Raw genomic sequence first — 20,031 nt, 5'->3', positions numbered from 1 at the left:
GCACGTATAATTCGTAAATGAAAACAGAATAATTGATTTGCAATTCCTTTTCAACTTATATTCAATTGAATATACTGCACAGGCAAGATATTTAACGTTTGAACTGAAAAACTTATTTTTTTTTTGCAAATAATCATTAAATTAGAATTTAGGGGCAGCAACACATTTCAAAAAAAGTTTGCACAGGGGCAATTTTACCACTGTGTTACATGGCCTTTCCTTTTAACAACACTCTGTAAAAGTTTGGGAACTGAGGAGACCAATTTTTGAAGCATTTCAGGTGGAATTATTTCCCATTCTTGCTTGATGTACAGCTTAAGATGTTCAACAGTCCAGGGTCTTAGGCTTCATAATGCTGCACACATTTTCAATGAGAGACTTTCCTCCTCTCTAAGGTTCTCATAGTCATCATTGTCACCGACGTCCCACTGGGTGTGAGTTTTCCTTGCCCTTATGTGGGCCTACCGAGGATGTCGTGGTGGTTTGTGCAGCCCTTTGAGACACTAGTGATTTAGGGCTATATAAGTAAACATTGATTGATTGATTGACATTGATTGAGACATGTCTGGACCACAGGCAGGCCAGTCAGTACCCGCACTCTTTTACTACGAAGCCACGCTGTTGTAACACGCAGTTTAGCATTGTCTAGCTTAAATAAGCAGGGGCGTCCATGATTACGTTGCTTGGATGGCAACATACAGTGTGTTGTTCCAAAACTTGTATGTACCTTTCCACATTAATGGTGCCTTCACAGACGAGCACTATTACACCCCCATACCATCACAGAAGCTGGCTTTTGAACCTTGCGCCTACAACAATCCAGGTAGTTCTTTTGCTCTTTGTTCCGGTGGACACGACGTCCACAGTTTCCAAAAACAATTTGAAATGTGGACTCGTCAGACCACAGAACACTTTTCCACTTTGCATCAGTCCATCTTAGATGAGCTCTGGTCCAGCATAGCTGGCAGCGTTTCTGTGTGCTGTTGATAAATGGCTTTTGCTTTGCATAGTAGAGTTTTAACTTGCACTTACAGATGTATCGAGGAACTGTGGTTACTGATAGTGGATTTCTGAAGTGTTCCTGAGCCCATGTGGTGATATCCTTAACACACTGATATCGCTTTTGGATGCACTACCGCCTAGGGGATCGAAGGTTCGTAAAATCTTCGCTTAGGTGCAGTGATTTGTTCAGATTCTCTGAGCCTTTTGATGATATTACAGACCGTAGATGGTCCATCCATTCATCTTCAACCGCCTATCTGGAATTATATAGTGGGTACAACAGACCCCCGGACTTCCCTCTCCAGAGCAACATTGGCAACTTCCTCCAGGGGGATCCCGAAGCATTCCCAGGCCAGAGAGGAGATGTAATCACCCCATCTGGTCCTTGGCCTGCCGTGGGGTCTCCTCTTAGTGTGACCGTGGATGGTGAAATCCCTAAATTCCCTGCAATAGCTCGTTGAGAAATGTTGTTCTTATACTGTTTGACAATTTGCTCACGCATTTGTTCACAAAAAAGTGACCCTCGCCCCATCCTTGTTTGTGAATGACTGAGCATTTCATGGAAGCTGCTTTTATACCCAATCATGGCACCCACCGCTTCCCAATTAGCCGGTTCACCTGTGGTATGTTCCAAATAATTGTTTGATGAGCAGTCCTCAAATCCTCTGTCTTTTTTGCCACTTGTGCCAGCTTTTTAGAAAAATGTTGCAGGCATCAAATTCCAGATTAGCTAATATTTGCAAAAAACAACAACAACAACAACTATTTCCAGTTTGAACGTTAAGTATCTTGTCTTTGCAGTCTATTCAATTGAATATAGGTTGAAAAGGATTTGCAAATCATTGTATTCTGTTTTTATTTACGATTTACAGAACGTGCCAACTTTACTGGTATTTGGGTTTTTTATAACCCATTATTATAATAATAATAATTATTATATACATACTTTCTAGTGCACAGTGAACAGCATGCTGGGGAGAATGGAGTTGGTAGTCACTAGGGGTAGGCACCTTTTAAAAGGGAACTACAATGATAATAATCTATTTTTAACACGTTTACTTCTGGTTTAGATCTGGGTTCATCAACGGTTTACAGTCCAAGGACCCCCAAACTGAAGGAGAGACAGAGCGTGGACCCGCCTCTAATAATATGTCCTGTATAAAATGTTGTTTTAAACTAAAACTGTTCTAAATGTACCTTGTTATTGTGCAATTATAAGATATTAAAATATTACAGGATAACACGGCTAATAGCTGACAGGCAAATAGCGTGCTAATTGCTAGTTGGCAACTAGGGCTGCTAATTGCAAGCTGGAAACTAGCACAGTATTCACAAGCTGGTCACTCGGTGGCTGATCGGCAACTGGCAGCAAGGTGGCAACTTGCGCGCTAATGTCTGTGTTATGATGAAAAGGAGGTGTATTGTATTTGTCATTGAAAGGGCATTTTAGGACTTTTCTTAATTTGATTACATGCTATAGTATGATTTTAAAGTTATAGTTTTATTGCATGATTTCTGTATCTCTTTCATTTAGATTGCTAGGGACTGCAGATGGCAATTAGCTATAATCTGGTGCAGAACATATCTGTCTTTGAGTTTAATGTCTGTGCATTGTCCCTTCAAATAAACACTAAACTAATTGCGAAATAGCAACTAGTACAGTATGCTAATCACTAGCTGGCAACTAGTACGCTAATTGTGAGCTGGCCACTGGTGTGCTAATCGCCAGCTGGCAGGTGGAGAAATATATTTTTAAAAAGTCTAATCAACCAAAAATGTCCTGACCCACCTTGTAGAACCTGTGCAGACCCCTAGGGGTCACGAATCCCCTGTTGAAGACCTTTGGCCTAGATTTAAATGTGTTGGTTATGCTTTGCACAAATTTTGCTCCACAAATATCTAATTTTCTGAGTCTGTCTTCAGGATTGCATTCCTAGATTGCAAATGAAACCACACCCCACCCTCTTTGAATCAGAATTAGAATGTATCTTTTGAAAATATACACTGTTTAAATATATATCTTGAAGATGAACATCACAGCTAATTTTATTTTAGTCACGGTTGAAAAGAAACTTCATAAACAATATATAGATTTGCGGTCACAACATTAGTCACAAACTACCCGCTCTCTGCCACCACTACATAAAAATAATACTTTAACGTTGCAGTTTACCGTCTAATATAACTTGTACTGTTGGGGACAAATAAACACAGAAGTATTTATTTTATAGACATTAGAGCAAAGCACGGAGAGCATGAAACAAGAAGGAATAACAATGGGAGATCCAGGCTTAGGCAACAGAGAGCAGAGCAAAGAGGACTGAACTTGAAATGCCAACATTACTTCATTTGCCAATATGTGATGTCACAAATACGCCAAAAAAAAGCATCCAAAAAGCATCCAAAACTACGTGCAACTTCACGCTCCAACGCATGAATCTTATGGTTTGACGCTTTGGCATTGTTGAATGCAAGCATCCATCATTGTAACAACCAAGTCAGAAAAGAAGAAAATCATTATAGGTCTTTCTTTCTTTCTTTTTCTCTTTTTAGTTCATTTCGAACATGAACACCTTTACAGTATAATACATCACACTTCATTTCGTATCATTTCTCTTTACATCATGTTCGAAAAGGAGTAGGAGGAAGCAAAGCTTATTTAATCCTAACCCGTTCTCAATTCAGAGCATTTACAAATACATACATTCATTTACTAACTTCTTTTTGTAACACAATGACATCAGTAAATGATTAATACAACAGATAATTAAGTCAGTCATGATAAACATACTGAGATGAAGAATACCTTATTTTCAATTAGGTTGAAGGTATTTCTCATAATTATTGTTCTTTGTAATCACTGTTAATTTGAACAACCTCTTAAACTGGATACTATCAGTACATTGTTTACCTTCTTTGCTTAATGCATTTCATAATTCAATTCCACATGCTGATATGTTGAAGGTTTTGAGTGTTGTACGAACATACAAATGTTTTAAGTTAAGTTTCCCCTAAGTTTATATTTCTCCTCTTTAGTTGAGAAGAGCTGTTGTACAAACCCCAATTCCATATGAGTTGGGAAATTGTGTTAGATGTAAATATAAACAGAATACAATGATTTGCAAATCCTTTTCAAGCCATATTCAGTTGAATATGCTACAAAGACAACATATTTGATGTTCAAACTGATAAACACTTTTTTTTTTGCAAATAATCATTAACATTAGAATTTGATGCCAGCAACATGTGACAAAGAAGTTGGGAAAGGTGGCAATAAATACTGATAAAGTTGAGGAATGCTCATCAAACACTCTTTTGGAACATCCCACAGGTGTGCAGGCTAATTGCGAACAGGTGGGTGCCATGATTGGGTATAAAAGCAGCTTCCATGAAATGCTAAGTAATTCACAAACAAGGATGGGGCGAGGGTCACCAATTTGTAAGCAAATTGTCGAACAGTTTTAGAACATTTCTCAACGAGCTATTGCAAGGAATTTAGGGATTTTACCATCTACAGTCCGTAAAATCAGCAAAAGGTTCAGATTATGTGGAGAAATCACTGCACGTAAGCGATGATATTACGGACCTTTGACCCCTCAGGCGGTACTGCATCAAAAACCGACATCAGTGTGTGAAGGATATCACCACACGGACTCAGGAATAATTCATAAAACCACTGTCAGTAATTACAGTTGGTCTCTACATCTGTAAGTGCAAGTTAAAACTCTACTGTGGATGTGGTGTCCTCCGGAACAAAGAGGAAAATAACCATCCGGATTGTTATAGGCGCAAAGTTCAAAAGCCAACATCTGTGATGGTATGGGGGTGTATTAGTGCCCAAGGCCTGGGTATCTTACACATCTGTGAAGGCATCATTAATGCTGAATGGTCCATACAGGTTTTGGAGCAACATATGTTGTCATCCAAGCAACGTTATCATGGACGCCCCTGCTTATTTCAGCAAAACAATGCCAAACCACGTGTTACAACAGTGTGGCTTCGTAGTAAAAGAGTGCGGGTACTTTCCTGGCCCGCCTGTAGTCCAGACCTGCCTCCTATCTAAAATGTGTGGCGCATTATGAAGCGTAAAATACAACAACAAGACCCCGGACTGCTGAACAACTTAAGCTGTACATCAAGCAAGAATAGTAAAGAATTCCACTTTCAAAGCTTCAACAATTAGTTTCCTCAGTTCCCAAACGTTTTTTTATTGTTGTTAAAAGAAAATGTGATGTAACACAGTGGTGAACATGCCCTTTCCCAACTACTTTAGCACGTGTTGCAGCCATGAAATTCTAAGTAAATTATCATTTGCAAAAAAAAAAAAGTTTATGAGTTTGAACATCAAATATGTTGTCTTTGTAGTGCATTCAATTGAATACGGGTTGAAAAAGATTTGCAAATCATTGTATTCTGTTTATATTTACATCTAACACAATTTCCCAACTCATATGGAAACGGGGTTTGTATATTCTTAGGTAACAGGTTAAAATTTGCTTTATACATAATTTTAGCTGTTTGCAATTGTACCAAATCATTGAACTTCAATATTTTTGACTTAATAAATAAAGGGTTTGCATGTTCTCTATATCCAACATTATGTATAATTCTAATTGATCTTTATTGTAACACGGTTAAAGAATGAAGTGCACATTAGTAGTTGTTTCCCCAGATTTCTGCACGATAACTCAGATATGGTAACACTTGGGAGCAGCAGAGAACATGACATTTGAATTGGTACCGAAGTACACCAGTACTAAAAGTCAAACATTTTTGGTACTTTTGTGTGTGTTCTTGTGGTAATAAATGTGTGATTATTGAAATATTTTTTGGATTATGATCAATTCGCACGAGAGTAAAGCTTGAGACAACCAACACCCTTCTCCCCTAAAAACATGCAATGTTGGAGAATGCTGCACACATGCAGTGTTTCTTTAACTCGCTGTGCTGTGTAAGTGTTCCAAATAGATGAGCAGCACATTTTTCTGTGCTTGGATAAGTAATCAAATTCATTGTTTTGAAAACCCTCCGTATTTGTCCTTAAAGTTCAACTAATTTACTCAACACGAGAGGGGAGAGTGAAAAGGAACAGAGAAGTCGGGATAAAGTGAATGTGGCCTTTGGACTTAGACTGAGACAAACTTTATTGATCCACAAGGGAAATTGTTCCACACAGTAGCTCAGTTACAAAGGATGGAAAGGGTAAGGATAGAAAGGATAATGCAGGAATAAAGTAGACTAATAATGTACCATAGTAGAAATACAAAATATAACATATATGTAATATTTACATATTATAAATACAGTATATAATATATACTGATATTTTATATTATATTTTTATATAATTTATACAATATATAACAAATCCCAATTACCGTGTACAATATTACAGTATATGTAATAGCTGCAGCAATAAAATAAAACGGCAGCATAAAATAGAGAATAGATCCATTAGAAAATATACATTATAAACAAAGAAAGGTCGCTAACATAAAAGAGGTCAGGTGATAGACAAATATCATCAATTGCTGTTTGGCGAGTGATTATATAGCTGGATGGACCGGGAAATGAAGGAGTTCTTCAATCGCACAGCCATTGTATCAATTCCGTACAATCGCTTGCCATCGTAAAAAGTCTATGAGTGAACAAGAAGATTAAAATTATTCCCAAAACTGGGCCGTGTGTTTGAAGGGTGACTGTTTCTATTTTATTTTTCACCCCTTTTACCAATATCTGCACTATGTACTGATTCTTCACTAAAGTCAACAACTTGACTGCAAAACTGTAGCAAAAATTATTGTTCAGAACCGGTTCCCATTGTATCAATTCCTTGGAATCGCTTGCCATTTAGTCAAACGGCATCTCTTATCTAAACTTTCCGGGTGGGAATGACGTCACTACGTAACGTGACGTAGATCTGATGTAGTGATGTAAGATCTAAAAATGGCGGAGAACAGTGCAACAAACTTCCTTAAGTTGCCTACATTTTACAAGAAAAGATTGCAACAGCGCTACTTGTAATCATTTTAAGGCTGCGTTTTCATCAAGACGACATATGAGTAATATGCTGAAACATTTGAACACACAACATGCAACAGTTATAAATGAAAGTTTCGTTTTTAGCCATTCCTATCTAATCCCAGCAGCAGTAACACGAGCATGTGATCTAAATACAACAGGTACTAACTAACGCTTCCTATCATGTTAGCGCTATTATGTGTTAATATGAAATAAATGCCTTCTCTCGCCCCAGTTCAGGTCAGCCGCCAGACGAATGTCATTGAGCAGCGACTAAGTTTGTGGTCAAAAAGCTTGCATTTTCGGTAAGTGAATGTTGAATTGTAGTCAGAGAAAAGTTGCATGTTTTCCTGCAACCAGATGTTCCCTCAGTCATTAGAATATGTTGTAAAGGTCGATTCATGTCAGCATTTACCTTCAAATGTGAAACTAATCTGTGATATTACCTCATTACATGCAAAGTGAGATATGTCAAGCCTTTATTTGTTATAATTTTGATCATCATGGAATACAGTTTTTGAGACCTTTCATTTTTTGAGATTTTCAATTCAAAGCTATATTCATCAAAATTATAACCGATAAAGTTTGCATGTAATAAGTTAATATCACATGTTACTAAATATTACATTATTGTGTAATTTGCACATGATTAAATTCTACGGATGAAGAATAATTTCTTATATTTATTGACTAATGTATTTATTTTTTCTTCTTGAGACCTCACTGTAGGCTTTGCAAGGTCATATTATCTCTAAACTAAACAAACTTGAGGCTAATCCACCGTTTTTTTTTCCTTTTTTTCCCCCAGAATCGATAGGAGAACCGTTAAGGAACTAAATTGTTAAACAGAACCAAAAGGATAATAGGTAATGAGTGTATATCAACAAAGAAACTTTTTTTTTCCTTTTTGTCTAATATACATGGAGTCAATATGAAAATACGTTCTATTGTAGTAATAGAGTGCAAATTAAATACAACCTTATACATATCAGCCTGGCTATCAATTCAATGTCAGTTTCTACACCAGTGGTCCCCAAACTATGACCTGCAGCCGAATATGGCCCGCCAGCGTCCAAAATCCGGCCCGCAGAAAGTCCCAAGTTAAAAAAAGAGTTTTTAATTTTTTATTTATTTATATTTTAAATCTGTCCTTTCTAATCTATTTTCTACTTGCTTGTTACTGTCTAAAAATGTATTTTTCCATCTATAACATGACATCTTCGTGCTCGTGCCGCAGGCAAGTGCGCGCTCATTCGGTCATTTAGTGCGCAAGTAACATATATATATATATATATATATATATATATATATATATATATATATATATATATATATATATATATATATATATATATATATACATATACACACATAAATATAAACATATATCTGTGTGGAGTTTGCATGTTCTCCCCGTGACTGCGTGGGTTCCCTCCGGGTACTCCGGCTTCCTCCCACTTCCAAAGACATGCACCTGGGGATAGGTTGATTGGCAACACTAAATGGTCCCTAGTGTGTGAATGTGAGTGTGAATGTTGTCTGTCTATCTGTGTCGGCCCTGTGATGAGGTGGCGACTTGTCCAGGGTGTACTCCGCCTTCCGCCTGATTGAAGCTGAGATAGGCGCCAGCGCCCCCCGCGACCCCGTAAGGGACAAGCGGTAGAAAATGGATGGATGGATATAAAAACAAACAATATATACATACATATACAGCTCGGCCCCCTGTCAAATTGATTTAATCCCGAGTCAAAAAGTGTGTCCTATGCAGTTTTGTATAACAGGTACAATTGTTTTTCGAAATCTTTAACTCTGACAAATGAAATCTGTTTAAAACAAATGTCCACTGCAGAGGGCGCAGGTTCTCAGGACTTTGAATTAGACGTATATTGTATTAGTATATAGTATATTAATAGACATATTTATTATAAAAAAATATACTGTGGAACCTACATTTACATTAACAATATGTATATTTTATAAATATGCAAGGTTTCATTCACCCATTGTGTGCCTGCAGCACAGCCTTTTTGTGCCAGGTATCACGTCCATTGTGGGCGGGCTGATTGATCTTTATGCTCATTCACTCAGCAAAGTAGCATTGTCCTTAGCTACTGAGCTAATTGCTACCTTCTGTGCTTTTTACATGTTTTTTTAGCCTTGTTACAGCGTTTTTCTAGTTCCTAGCTCAATTCAAGTCCAAAGAAAGCAATGGACAAGCAATGTGTGTTTTGAAATATTCCGGAGTAACCACAATGTTGTCGCGGTGCCTCCCACTCCCCCTTATTCAGCTGCACAGCAATTAAATAAAACAACAAGGTAAAACTAGGTTTTTTGTAATTATTATTCCTAATCATTGTAGCGACTTGGCTGTTTACGTTAAGGAGTTTTATGATTTTAAACTGTGAGTGCACCAAATGCCAAGTGATTTTATAAATAAAATGTCCTTACTTACTTACTTACTTAATGTGTGTTGTCATGGTGGCGGTCTATCAGGATAGTTCAGCTTGTTGTATTTTTTCTGTATTTTGGCTTTGTTATTAAATATTTAGTTGATCCATTTTCCCCTTGTTATGTTTGTTTGATGTACAGTAGTGTATATCAATTTATATTGTGTTCAAACTGTCACCAAAATATATTTTTATTGAGGCTGCACTCCATTATTCATGTTTAAATTCAAGGAAGAATTTGCTTCAATATATAAACTTTTATGAACTTTTTCAAGAACTAATAAATCAAGGTTCCTCTGTATGTCAATTGAGGATAGGAAATAAACAGTATGCTTGCTGAAGTGACATAATGATGAGCAAAGTCAGAATGCAATGACACATTAAGAAAAGGAAGGAGTTACATCACTAGCTCCCGCCCAATTATATGTTTTTTGCAAACTGATTCACTTTTTGGTTTGCGCAATTAGTTCAGTGTAAAATGTGAAATCATCATACCTTTCAGCTTAGCAATAGTTTCTTCACTTCTTCTAATAAACCCATTTTACTCATTTCACGCCCACTCTGTTTAAAAACTAAAATTGTATACTTTTGAGTATGTGGCTTAGGTGGCACAATAATATTCAAGACACAAAAAAGGTCACCACAAACACAAAATTGGGCTAAAAGGGTCATACAATGATAGTGTTCTACATATAAAACACCTATGGATCCATATAACATGTGGTGGTGCTTCTTTGGTCAAAATTTTACATGGATTATGTTTTGCAGACCATTGTGTTGCAATGTTAATATTTCATCATTGATATATAAACTATCAGACTGCGTGGGTCTCAGTAGGCGTTTAAGTTTCGCCCAAACAGCTTTGTGCGAGTCCACCATTTTTTTTCAGTTGGAGTCAAAAGCTGCAGTCAGTAAGTTCTTAATTTTTCTCTATCCTGTCGTACATGCACATGCATCCCCTGCTGATACCATTTTTAACAAAAAGTAGGGTGTATTTTATCTGTCAGTAGACTCCATATGTTAGCACTAAATACTACATGGTTGACGGGGAGAAGACATAGTCAAAGGCGCACCACTTTCTAAGAACTTACTGACTGCAGCTTTTGACTCCAACTGAAAAAAAAATGGTGGACTCGCACAAAGCTCTTTGGGCGAAACTTAAACGCCTACTGAGACCCACGCAGTCTGATAGTTTATATATCAATGATGAAATATTAACATTGCAACACATGCCAATACGCCCGCTTTAGTTTACTAAATTGCAATTTTAAATTTCCCGCGAAGTGTCCTGTTGAAAACGTCGCGGAATGTTGACGTGTACGCGTGACGTCACGGACTGTTAGGAAGTATGAGCGCTGCGCACACACACAGCTAAAAGTCGTCTGCTTTAACCGCATAATTACACAGTATTTTGGACATCTGTGTTGCTGAATTTTTTGCAATTTGTTCAATTAATAATGGAGAATTCAAAGTAGAAAGATGGAGTTGGGAAGCTTTAGCCTTTAGCCACACAAACACACGGTGATTCCTTGTTTAAAATTCCCGGAGGTGAATCTTTACTATGGACCGGAACATGGATCCCGACCAAATGTCATCCAGCAGTTTTCAGTGAGAAAATTGTGGTAAAAAGTCGCCTCTTATTGGAGATCAGCTGAGCTTGTGCCGCCCATAAAGCTGCCGTCGACTTCCATCAGACACTGGGGTCAACACACCCGTGGATACACCCTTCCGACTATCAGGTACTATTAAACTCACTAAAACACTAGCAACACAATAGAAAGATAAGGGATTTCCCAGAATGATCCTAGTAAATGTGTCTAAAAACATGTGAACCCGTCCCAATGCAATCGCGTTTTTTTTTTCTTTCTGTAGTCCGTCGCTATCAATATTCTCAAACAAAAATCTTTCATCCTCGCTCAAATTAATGGGGAAATTGTCGTTTTCTCGGTCCGAATAGCTCATTTTGTTAGAGGCTCCCATTAAAAACAATGTGAGGATGTGAGGAGCCATCAAACATGTGACGTCATCGTCTGCGACTTCCGGTAAAGGCAGGGCTTTTTTGTTAGCGACCAAAAGTTGCAAATTTTATTGTCGATGTTCTCTGCTAAATCCTTTCAGCAAAAATATGGCAATATCGCGAAATGATCAAGTATGACACATAGAATGGACCTGCTATCCCCGTTTAAACAAGAAAATCTCATTTCACTAGGCCTTTAACTATATATGGAAATATTTGCTGACATCACAAATGGATAAATGTTACAGGTCAGGGATTAATCCAAACGGCTATTTTGGAGGAAGTATAAAAGAATGCAAGATTGATTTTTTTTGTCGTTTTTTTTAAATACCTATGCTAGGGTTGTATTAGTATAGTTCCGCCATACTAATGAATCATATTCTGTACTATACCGCCTCTGAAAAGTACCGGTCCGCGGTTTGTTTACCTACTTACTAATAAAAAACAAGTTGTCTCATATGTTCACTATTTTATTTAAGGACAAACTTGCAATAAGAAACATATGTTTAATGTACCCTAAGATTATTTGTTAAAACAAAGCCAATAATGCAATTTTTCGTGGTCCCCTTAATTTAGAAAAGTACCGAAAAGTATCAAAATAATTTGGTACCTGTACCAAAATATTGGTATCGGAACAACATTAATCCATGCCAATCCTTGATGGTTTGATTTCAGAATTTCAGGACTGATGCAGATTCCAAATACACAAAAACAGGTACCAATAGTTGATTTTGCTTAATAGGTTCCCATTAAAAGATTCAACTTGGAGATGTCTGTAGCTTACTGAGTCACAAGAGTGTAAATTTTCACGATAACAACTTGCACATTTGTCACCATCAGAATCACCTAATGAGTGAATGGTCTAGGTCAGTGGTTCTCAAATGGGGGTACGCGTACTCCTGGGGGTACTTGAAGGTATGCCAAGGGGTATGTGAGATTTTTTTAAAATATTATAGAAATAGCAACAATTCAAAAATCCTTTATAAATATATTTATTAAATAATAATTCAACAAAATATGAATGTAAGTTCATAAACTGTGAAAAGAAATGCAACAATGCAATATTCAGTGTTGACAGATAGATTTTTTGTGGACATGTTCCATAAATACTGAAGATGTCTTTTTTTGTGAAGAAATGTTTAGAATGAAGTTCATGAATCAGGATGGATCTCTATTACAATCCCCAAAGAGGGCACTTTAAGTTGATGATTACTTCTATGTGTAGAAATCTTTATTTGTAATTGAATCACTTGTTTATTTTTCAACAAGTTTTTAGTTATTTTTATATCTTATTTTCCAAATAGTTCAAGAAAGACTACAAATGAGCAACATTTTGCACTGTTATACAACTTAATAAATCAGAAACTGATGACATAGTGCTGTATTTTACTTCTTTATCTCTTTTTTTCCAACCAAAAATGCTTTGCTCTGATTAGGGGGTACTTGAATTAAAACAATGTTCACAGGGGGTACATCACTGAAAAAAGGTTGAGAACCACTGATCTAGGTCAGCGGTGCCCGTGACATATTTGCTACTGGGCTGCACTGAAACATTAAACAATTGATAAACGACCGCATTTTCCCCCGACTTAACATTTGGCTGTCTCACTACACTAGTTTTTCTCAAATAGTGGGGAGGGTTTTTCCTCAAATAGTGGGGCCCTCCCAGGGGATGCAGTGCAGTGGCAGGGGTGGCGAATGTGACCCCAAGGAACATGCTTTATCAGTATCATACAGTATGATGTTTCAAACTCCGCTTTGAAAAGCTGTGCACAACAAAATATGCTCATTGTCGCCATCAATCCTGACTTTGCATTAATGATAAAAGAAAAAACCAGCACAAATTATATCATAAACTGTTGTTTTGTAGTTTAAAGTGTAGTGTTTGTAGTTGTATATATTGTGCTCCTGAGTTAATGATGCTGATCTATTTGAATATGTTATTACACATGAATATTATTTTTTTTTTTGTCTGTATCAAGTTGGACAAAAAATGTTTATAGTTTAAATAAGGATTTCATTTTTGAGGGAATTTCAGGCAAATTGGTGCATTTTAAATTGACTAAAAACAATGTTAAAGTTATTCTGTGTTATGAGTTGATCTCTTTTTCTTTCTTTGTTGTTTTATTTTAAGTTAATAAGGATACAATGTTACGCAGAGGTGTACTTATAACAACTTTATAGACAAATAATATCATTTATAGTTCCGGCAGAGAGGTGCACAATATGTTTTGTTCTTCCTAGTAGGGGCGTAACAATAAATAATTGAGAAGTACTGCACTAAACACACCAATAAGCTTGTTTATTGAAGTATAATGAAACCCCTGATAGGACGTCATCATAATAATAATTATATATTTAATTTGTATTGCACTTAACACTTTGGTTATATTTGTTATTATCTTTATTACACAGGACAATTCACATTTATGAACAAATAAAATGTAAATGTGAGTTAAAGGCTCATTTCCATCTGCAGTATCGGCAGGTTGATGGTATATACAACAAGGTCCATAAAACGTTATGTAGACAGCACCATACATAAACGGCACAATAAAATGCACAGACTCAGGTATAATAATACAAATGAATCCAAATGGATACCCTTATAAAACAGTACGTTGCTGCATGACCTTAGCTCAGGACAGATCAAGAATAAATTCACAATAGTGGTTAATCTGCGTAAATGTTATAATGCTAAAGTGCAAGCCTGCTAAATTGTTGCATATATTAGATGTGCTGAAGGAAAAAAATACACATCTCGCTTGGTTTAGTAATTAAATTGTTGGTATTATTGCACATAACCCTATTGCACCAGTCGTAATCATCAACATGCATTACTATGAATTGATTAACGTGGACCCCGACTTAAACAAGTTGAAAAACTTATTCGGGCGTTACCATTTAGTGGTCAATTGTACGGAATATGTACTGTACTGTGCAATCTAGTAATAAAAGTTTCAATCAATCAATCAAAACAGATGTTCTTATGCATTAAAATTTCCCCCAAAAAGCACACATAAGTGTATCTATTTATAAAATAGTGCAAAACAATTGAATACATAACTTTTAGAATAAAAGCAGGAATCCATAGAAAGCCATTGAAATCAATTGGAACTCATGGCAAGTATTTGGTGCTATGCTCTTGTTCAGTGAAGCCACCAGAGTGTATGCGGGTGTTGAAATTATGTGTTTTTATTTAGGTTTTTTTGTCTATGCACGGTGCAATCGTATGTGCAAAATAAGTATCATTTATTGCTCCTTTCTTGTTTTTTGTTGTGTTTTATTTGTGTAGCTGTATGTGGAAATGACGCCGCTGCAGTGGCAGCTGGTTGCGTCACCTCTGTGCTCGTTTAATGCCTTTATATTATTTGTCTTCTCTGATGTTTCCCTCTAATTTTCACATGTTTTTTTACCTTATCATTTGTGGACCTTCGTATCTGCACTACAACCACATAATTGAGATAAATAAAGTATATCGTATTCTAGCAAATAAACCCACAAGCTAGCCAAAATAAGTACAAAAACTAAAGTATTTGGAGAGTTTTTTGGCGAAGGAAAAAAGACCAGGGCTCCCACTAATCAATCCAGCGTTATGGAGAGTTGTATTTTCATGCACTTATTTTTGCTGTATTTATCTACCACATGTGGAAGGCTGGTCCGTGAAAATAATGCCTACATAAACCTGGTCCCTGGTGCCAAAAGGCAGGGGACCCCTGACCTAGAACACGAACAGCTATCTACAAATGTCAACCTGATCTTGGAACATTTAACACGGACCAAGCATAAAAAAGGAATTTTAAAAGGATTCTTATGGTAATCTGGTCAGTAGCAAAGGATTGATGTTCTTCTCACCTGGGTAGAGCTGGTAAGAGCCAGTGTGGTGCCAGTGGTAGCGTATTCTAAGCGGGAGCCAAGCCCCTCCATCCATATTCACCCCAACAGGGCCTAACACGCTCCCTTGCAAGGTAACACAGCACCAAGAGGAACGCACACACCCTCCATCACAACGAAGACGACCAAACAAGGGGGTGATAAGGTAGTCAAAGAAAGAAATGGATGGGGGCAAAGACACGACCGGGCTAACAACCTGAGAGAGTCGGGTCACAACGTGCACGCGGCCACATGCGTGTATAATTACACGCGCCTACCAATGAGCTACTCAGTGGGTAAGCGATACATGCCTCCACAGGTCTTGACATAATGAATTATTTAGAGCTGAGGGAGAAGGGAAGGCAAAAAGACAAGAGCATGTACATGTACAGTATGCATGTGCAAAAAAAAAAAGTCGTTAAGTCAGACACCACTAAGTTTAAAGGCCTACTGAAATGAGATGTTCTTATTTAAACAGGGATAGCAGGTCCATTCTATGTGTCATACTTGATCATTTCGCAATATTGCCATATTTTTGCTGAAAGGATTTAGTAGAGAACATCCACGATAAAGTTCGCAACATTTAGTCGCTAATAGAAAAGCCCTGCCTTTACCGGAAGTATGTGCGCGTGACGTCACGACTTGAAGGGCTCCACACATATTCACATTGTTTTTAATGGGAGCCTCCAGCAGTAAGAGCAATTTGGACTGAGAAAGCGACAATTTCCCCATTAATTTGAGCGAGGATGAAACATTTGTGAATTAGGTATATTGATATTGAAGGACTAGGAAAAAAAAAAAAAAAGCGGCGGCAGAGTGAGCGTTTCAGATGTAATTAGACACATTTACTAGGATAATTCTGGAAGATCCCTTATCTGCTTATTGTTTTAATAGTGTTTTAGTGAGATTTTAAAGATTGTAAAGACATACCTCAAGGTCGGATGGCTGCGGTGAACACGCAGTGTCTCAGAGAGAAGCCGAGGAGCCAAGCTCACAGCTGCCTTTTTGGACAGCTGCTGCAGGACGACGAATAATCCAATGAGTTCTCCGGTAAGATATATATCACAATTTTCCCATTCGAAACATGCTGGTTGACGTAGAGAAAACATGTTCGCTTGACCGCTCTGCTTCACAACAAACAAAGAAACACCGGCTGTGTCTCGGTGCTAAAGACAACTGCAATCCACCGCTTTCCACCAACAGCATTGTTCTTAATAGTCTCCATTATTAATTGAACAAATTGCAAAATATTCAGCAACACAGATGTCCAAAATACTGTGTAATTATGCGATTAAAGCAGACGACTTTTAGCCGCTAGTGGTGCAGCGCTAATATTTCCTTACAGTCCGTGACGTCACGCGTACACGTCATCATTCCGCGACGTTTTCAACAAGAAACTCGCGGGAAATTTAAAATTGCAATTTAGTAAACTAAAGCGGCCGTATTGGCATGTGTTGCAATGTTAATATTTCATCTTTGATGTATAAACTATCAGACTGCGTGGTGGCTAGTAGTGGCTTCCAGTAGGCCTTTAAGGAGGCTTCTGGAAAGCGCAAAGGAAGAATTTTGTATTGACTGACCCTCCCGACTAATAATATCTGCCTGAAACTTTGACAAAACAATTGATATGGAAATTATTCTCCAACTATATTTTAGGTGAAAACCACACTTTGAGATAAATACCTATTGTTCAATCTCTACGTCTTATGCTGTGCCTTGTATTGTTGTCCCAATACCAATATTTTGGTACCGGTACCAAAATTATTTCAATACTTTTCGGTACTTTTCTAAATAAAGGGGACCGCAAAAAATTGCCTTATTGGCTTTATTTTAACAAAAAATTGGGGTACATTAAAGATGTTTCCTATTGCAAGTTTGTACTTCAATAAAATAGTGAACAACTAGTTGCTTGTGAATTTGTAACCCCTGAATGCGGGCTCCGGCGGATGTGATAAAAAAAGGTTGCGTGTGCTTTGTATTACCTGCCCGACGAGGCAAGACTGCGGAAAACACCGGATGCATTTGGACTGGCAAAGTAGACTGTATCAGTTATTGTCCGCCATGTATGTCGCGGACTCAACGTCTAAAGTCACCAAAAACGAATGGACAATGAAGGTGAAGACAAAAGAGTGAGGAGTGTCTTGACCAGATATCTAGATCCCTAGATTCTTTATCACATTGTTTACTTTTACATGTCCAATAAAGATGTGATTAATTTATGACTCAGGTGTGACTCACTACAATAGTAACAGTAACAACAGTAACAAATGTGTCCGCATCAATGATTTTATTGCATCATTTCCTTAATTTAATGAATTACTGTTACCACTAGGTGTCACCAAATCACAAATTACCGCTGCACTTCAAAATTGTTCTACGAGTAATTTCCCTTGATCAAACACGTTCTCTCTTTACAGTATGTACTACGATTCGTGTTGATATGGTATTGGATTAATATCAGTACCGGCAATCCTCAAGGTTGCAATATCGGTATCGGAAGTTAAAAACATGTGTTAATCAGAAACTTAAATACAACCTAAATGTGTGTAATTACATGTGTTTTAAAAAGGTGGTTTTAACGGAATTTGTGCAATATTTTTTTTTGCAATCCGTGTTAATGCAAAGGCTGAAAAAAGCTCTTGGATTGTTCAGGTGTACCTATAAATGTCGCCTTAAGTGGAAATGTAGCAATACATCTGCATCCCTTTTGTCTCCATTGTCACCCCCCAACTCCGGTTTTTATCTCCCATCTGTTTGAACAGTGAGGTGTCAAAGCACTATTAGAATATGCCCCAATCTTTGCCTTTGTTTGTCTTGCCACATGTTGAGCAGCCATATCCGTTTACAAACACCATGGCACAACAAGTGTGCATGTGTGTGTTTTTTTGCTGAACACAAACTTATTTTACCTGTTTATTTTCTCCTGTTTAACCTGCATGTCCTCACTGAGAAGCATACATGATTTCAAACACGCTCAAGGAAACATAATTCCATCAGCATTCCACAATTTTGTTGTTCTTAATGTGCTATGACTATAAAAGCTTATTGTATTCTATTCTATTCTATTCTATGAAGAGCAACACATTGAAGTGTTTAGGTCCCTACATCTGCGACCGCATCCCAAGGTTTCTTGTTTTTTCATTCTTTTTTCATTTTTTTTTGCCCAGATGTGGGTTCAAGTCAGGGGATGTTGTTGCGGTTGGTGAAGCCCTTTGAGGCACTTGTGATTAAGGGCTATTTAAATAAATTCTGATTGATTGATTGATTGAGGTTGAACAGGTCAAACTAGACCACTTTTTTGATTTGTAATTTTTGTAATGAGAAAAAAACATCCAGATTCATGTGACATAAAACAAAATGAGTATGGCGACAATCACACACTTAGAAAAAACAATAACCTATTGCAGCGATTCTCAAACAGTGGTATGCAGGCTTCCTCTAAGGGTACGCCAAATAATCACTTGATTTGGTTTTATTTTCCTATTTTCAAACAAAGTGTTACGGGTCAAACTGTACGTAATGTTTCAGTAGCCAAAAAATTTAAATATACTTGTTAAATAAAACATCTGCCTTGTTTTTAATGAATACTTAGCCCTACTACGCTAATGTATTTTATGGTTGGTCATTATGGTGGTTCTTGGAGAGCCAAGTGTTTTCTGAGGTGGAAATAGGTGAAAAAAAATTGAGAACCACTGATCTTTTGCGTCCACCTAATTAAGTAATACGAACATGACTTTGAAATGATAGTAAAATCAGAGGAAACTCACCTCCGTCGGAGACGGCAGTCGACTGTAAAACACAAAAGGACATGGATTAGGATCCCTCGTCATCACAGACAAAATGACACACACTCAAACTTGTGAACATCCAGTAGTGTGAAGGTCAACAAGCATTTGGTCACACTTGTGACAGCACTTTCCACGGAATTTGACAAAGTATTTTACATTATGATACACTCAGGTCCTGAGTGGGTGGACTCATCTGTGAACTGGATGTGCCTGCTCTGCAGGAACACCTCCCTAGAGGGGTGGGGTTTACTTCAGCCGTCTGTCTGTGTGTGTTCTGACTAATTGACAGTGAAGTGTGATTTTAAAAGCATTTGCATGTCTTACCAGTTACAGAGATAAGCATGGCAACAAACTGTCAATGCTGCAATATACTTAGTTATACTTCATTGAGATCCACTGCAAAAGATTTCATTAAAATGTTTTACTTTTTCTGTCCCGAATGGCAGTTTATCCTTAGGTAAAGATATTTGCAGAAGACCCGACTGCGTTTTGCTCAGAACAGAAGCTAATACAAATGATAACGGAATAAATTAACAAATTAAAGAAATTGTTTGACAAAAACTAAATCTTTGAATCTCGGTGAAACTAAAATAATACTATTCGGTAATAATGGAAGAGAAAGTCAAACACAAATACAAATAAAAAGAGTGGATGTTGACATGGAAAAATAAATCTAATTTCTAGGTGTAATAATAGATGGTATAGTGAACTGGACCAAATAAATAAATATATATAAATAAATAAATAGATTAATGTACAGATAAATATATTGCACTTTTTCACATGCGTCCACGTTTATGGATGTATGTTATATTGTCTTTTTTATTCCGGTGAGTTAATCCATTTTGGGGGGAGTTGGGGGGATAATTTAATTATGATGCGT

General features: G+C 37.2%; 1 protein-coding gene across 3 annotated transcripts in view; it reads right to left on the bottom strand.

Moving 5' to 3' along the window:
- The window catches only part of rgs12b (regulator of G protein signaling 12b), a 137,642-nt gene that overhangs the window by 35,280 nt on the left and 82,331 nt on the right, over window positions 1–20,031 (bottom strand). For all 3 annotated transcript variants that reach the window (XM_061881361.1, XM_061881362.1, XM_061881360.1), the window contains exon 6: window positions 19,128–19,149. In XM_061881361.1, coding sequence (XP_061737345.1) covers window positions 19,128–19,149 — 22 coding nt within the window. The remainder of the gene's footprint in view (window positions 1–19,127; window positions 19,150–20,031) is intronic.

The sequence above is a fragment of the Nerophis ophidion genome, linkage group LG20 (genome assembly GCF_033978795.1).
Source record: "Nerophis ophidion isolate RoL-2023_Sa linkage group LG20, RoL_Noph_v1.0, whole genome shotgun sequence".
In the NCBI taxonomy this organism is placed as follows: domain Eukaryota; kingdom Metazoa; phylum Chordata; class Actinopteri; order Syngnathiformes; family Syngnathidae; genus Nerophis; species Nerophis ophidion.
Note: the sequence above shows the minus strand (reverse complement) of the source record. Positions and strands in the feature narration are given on the sequence as shown.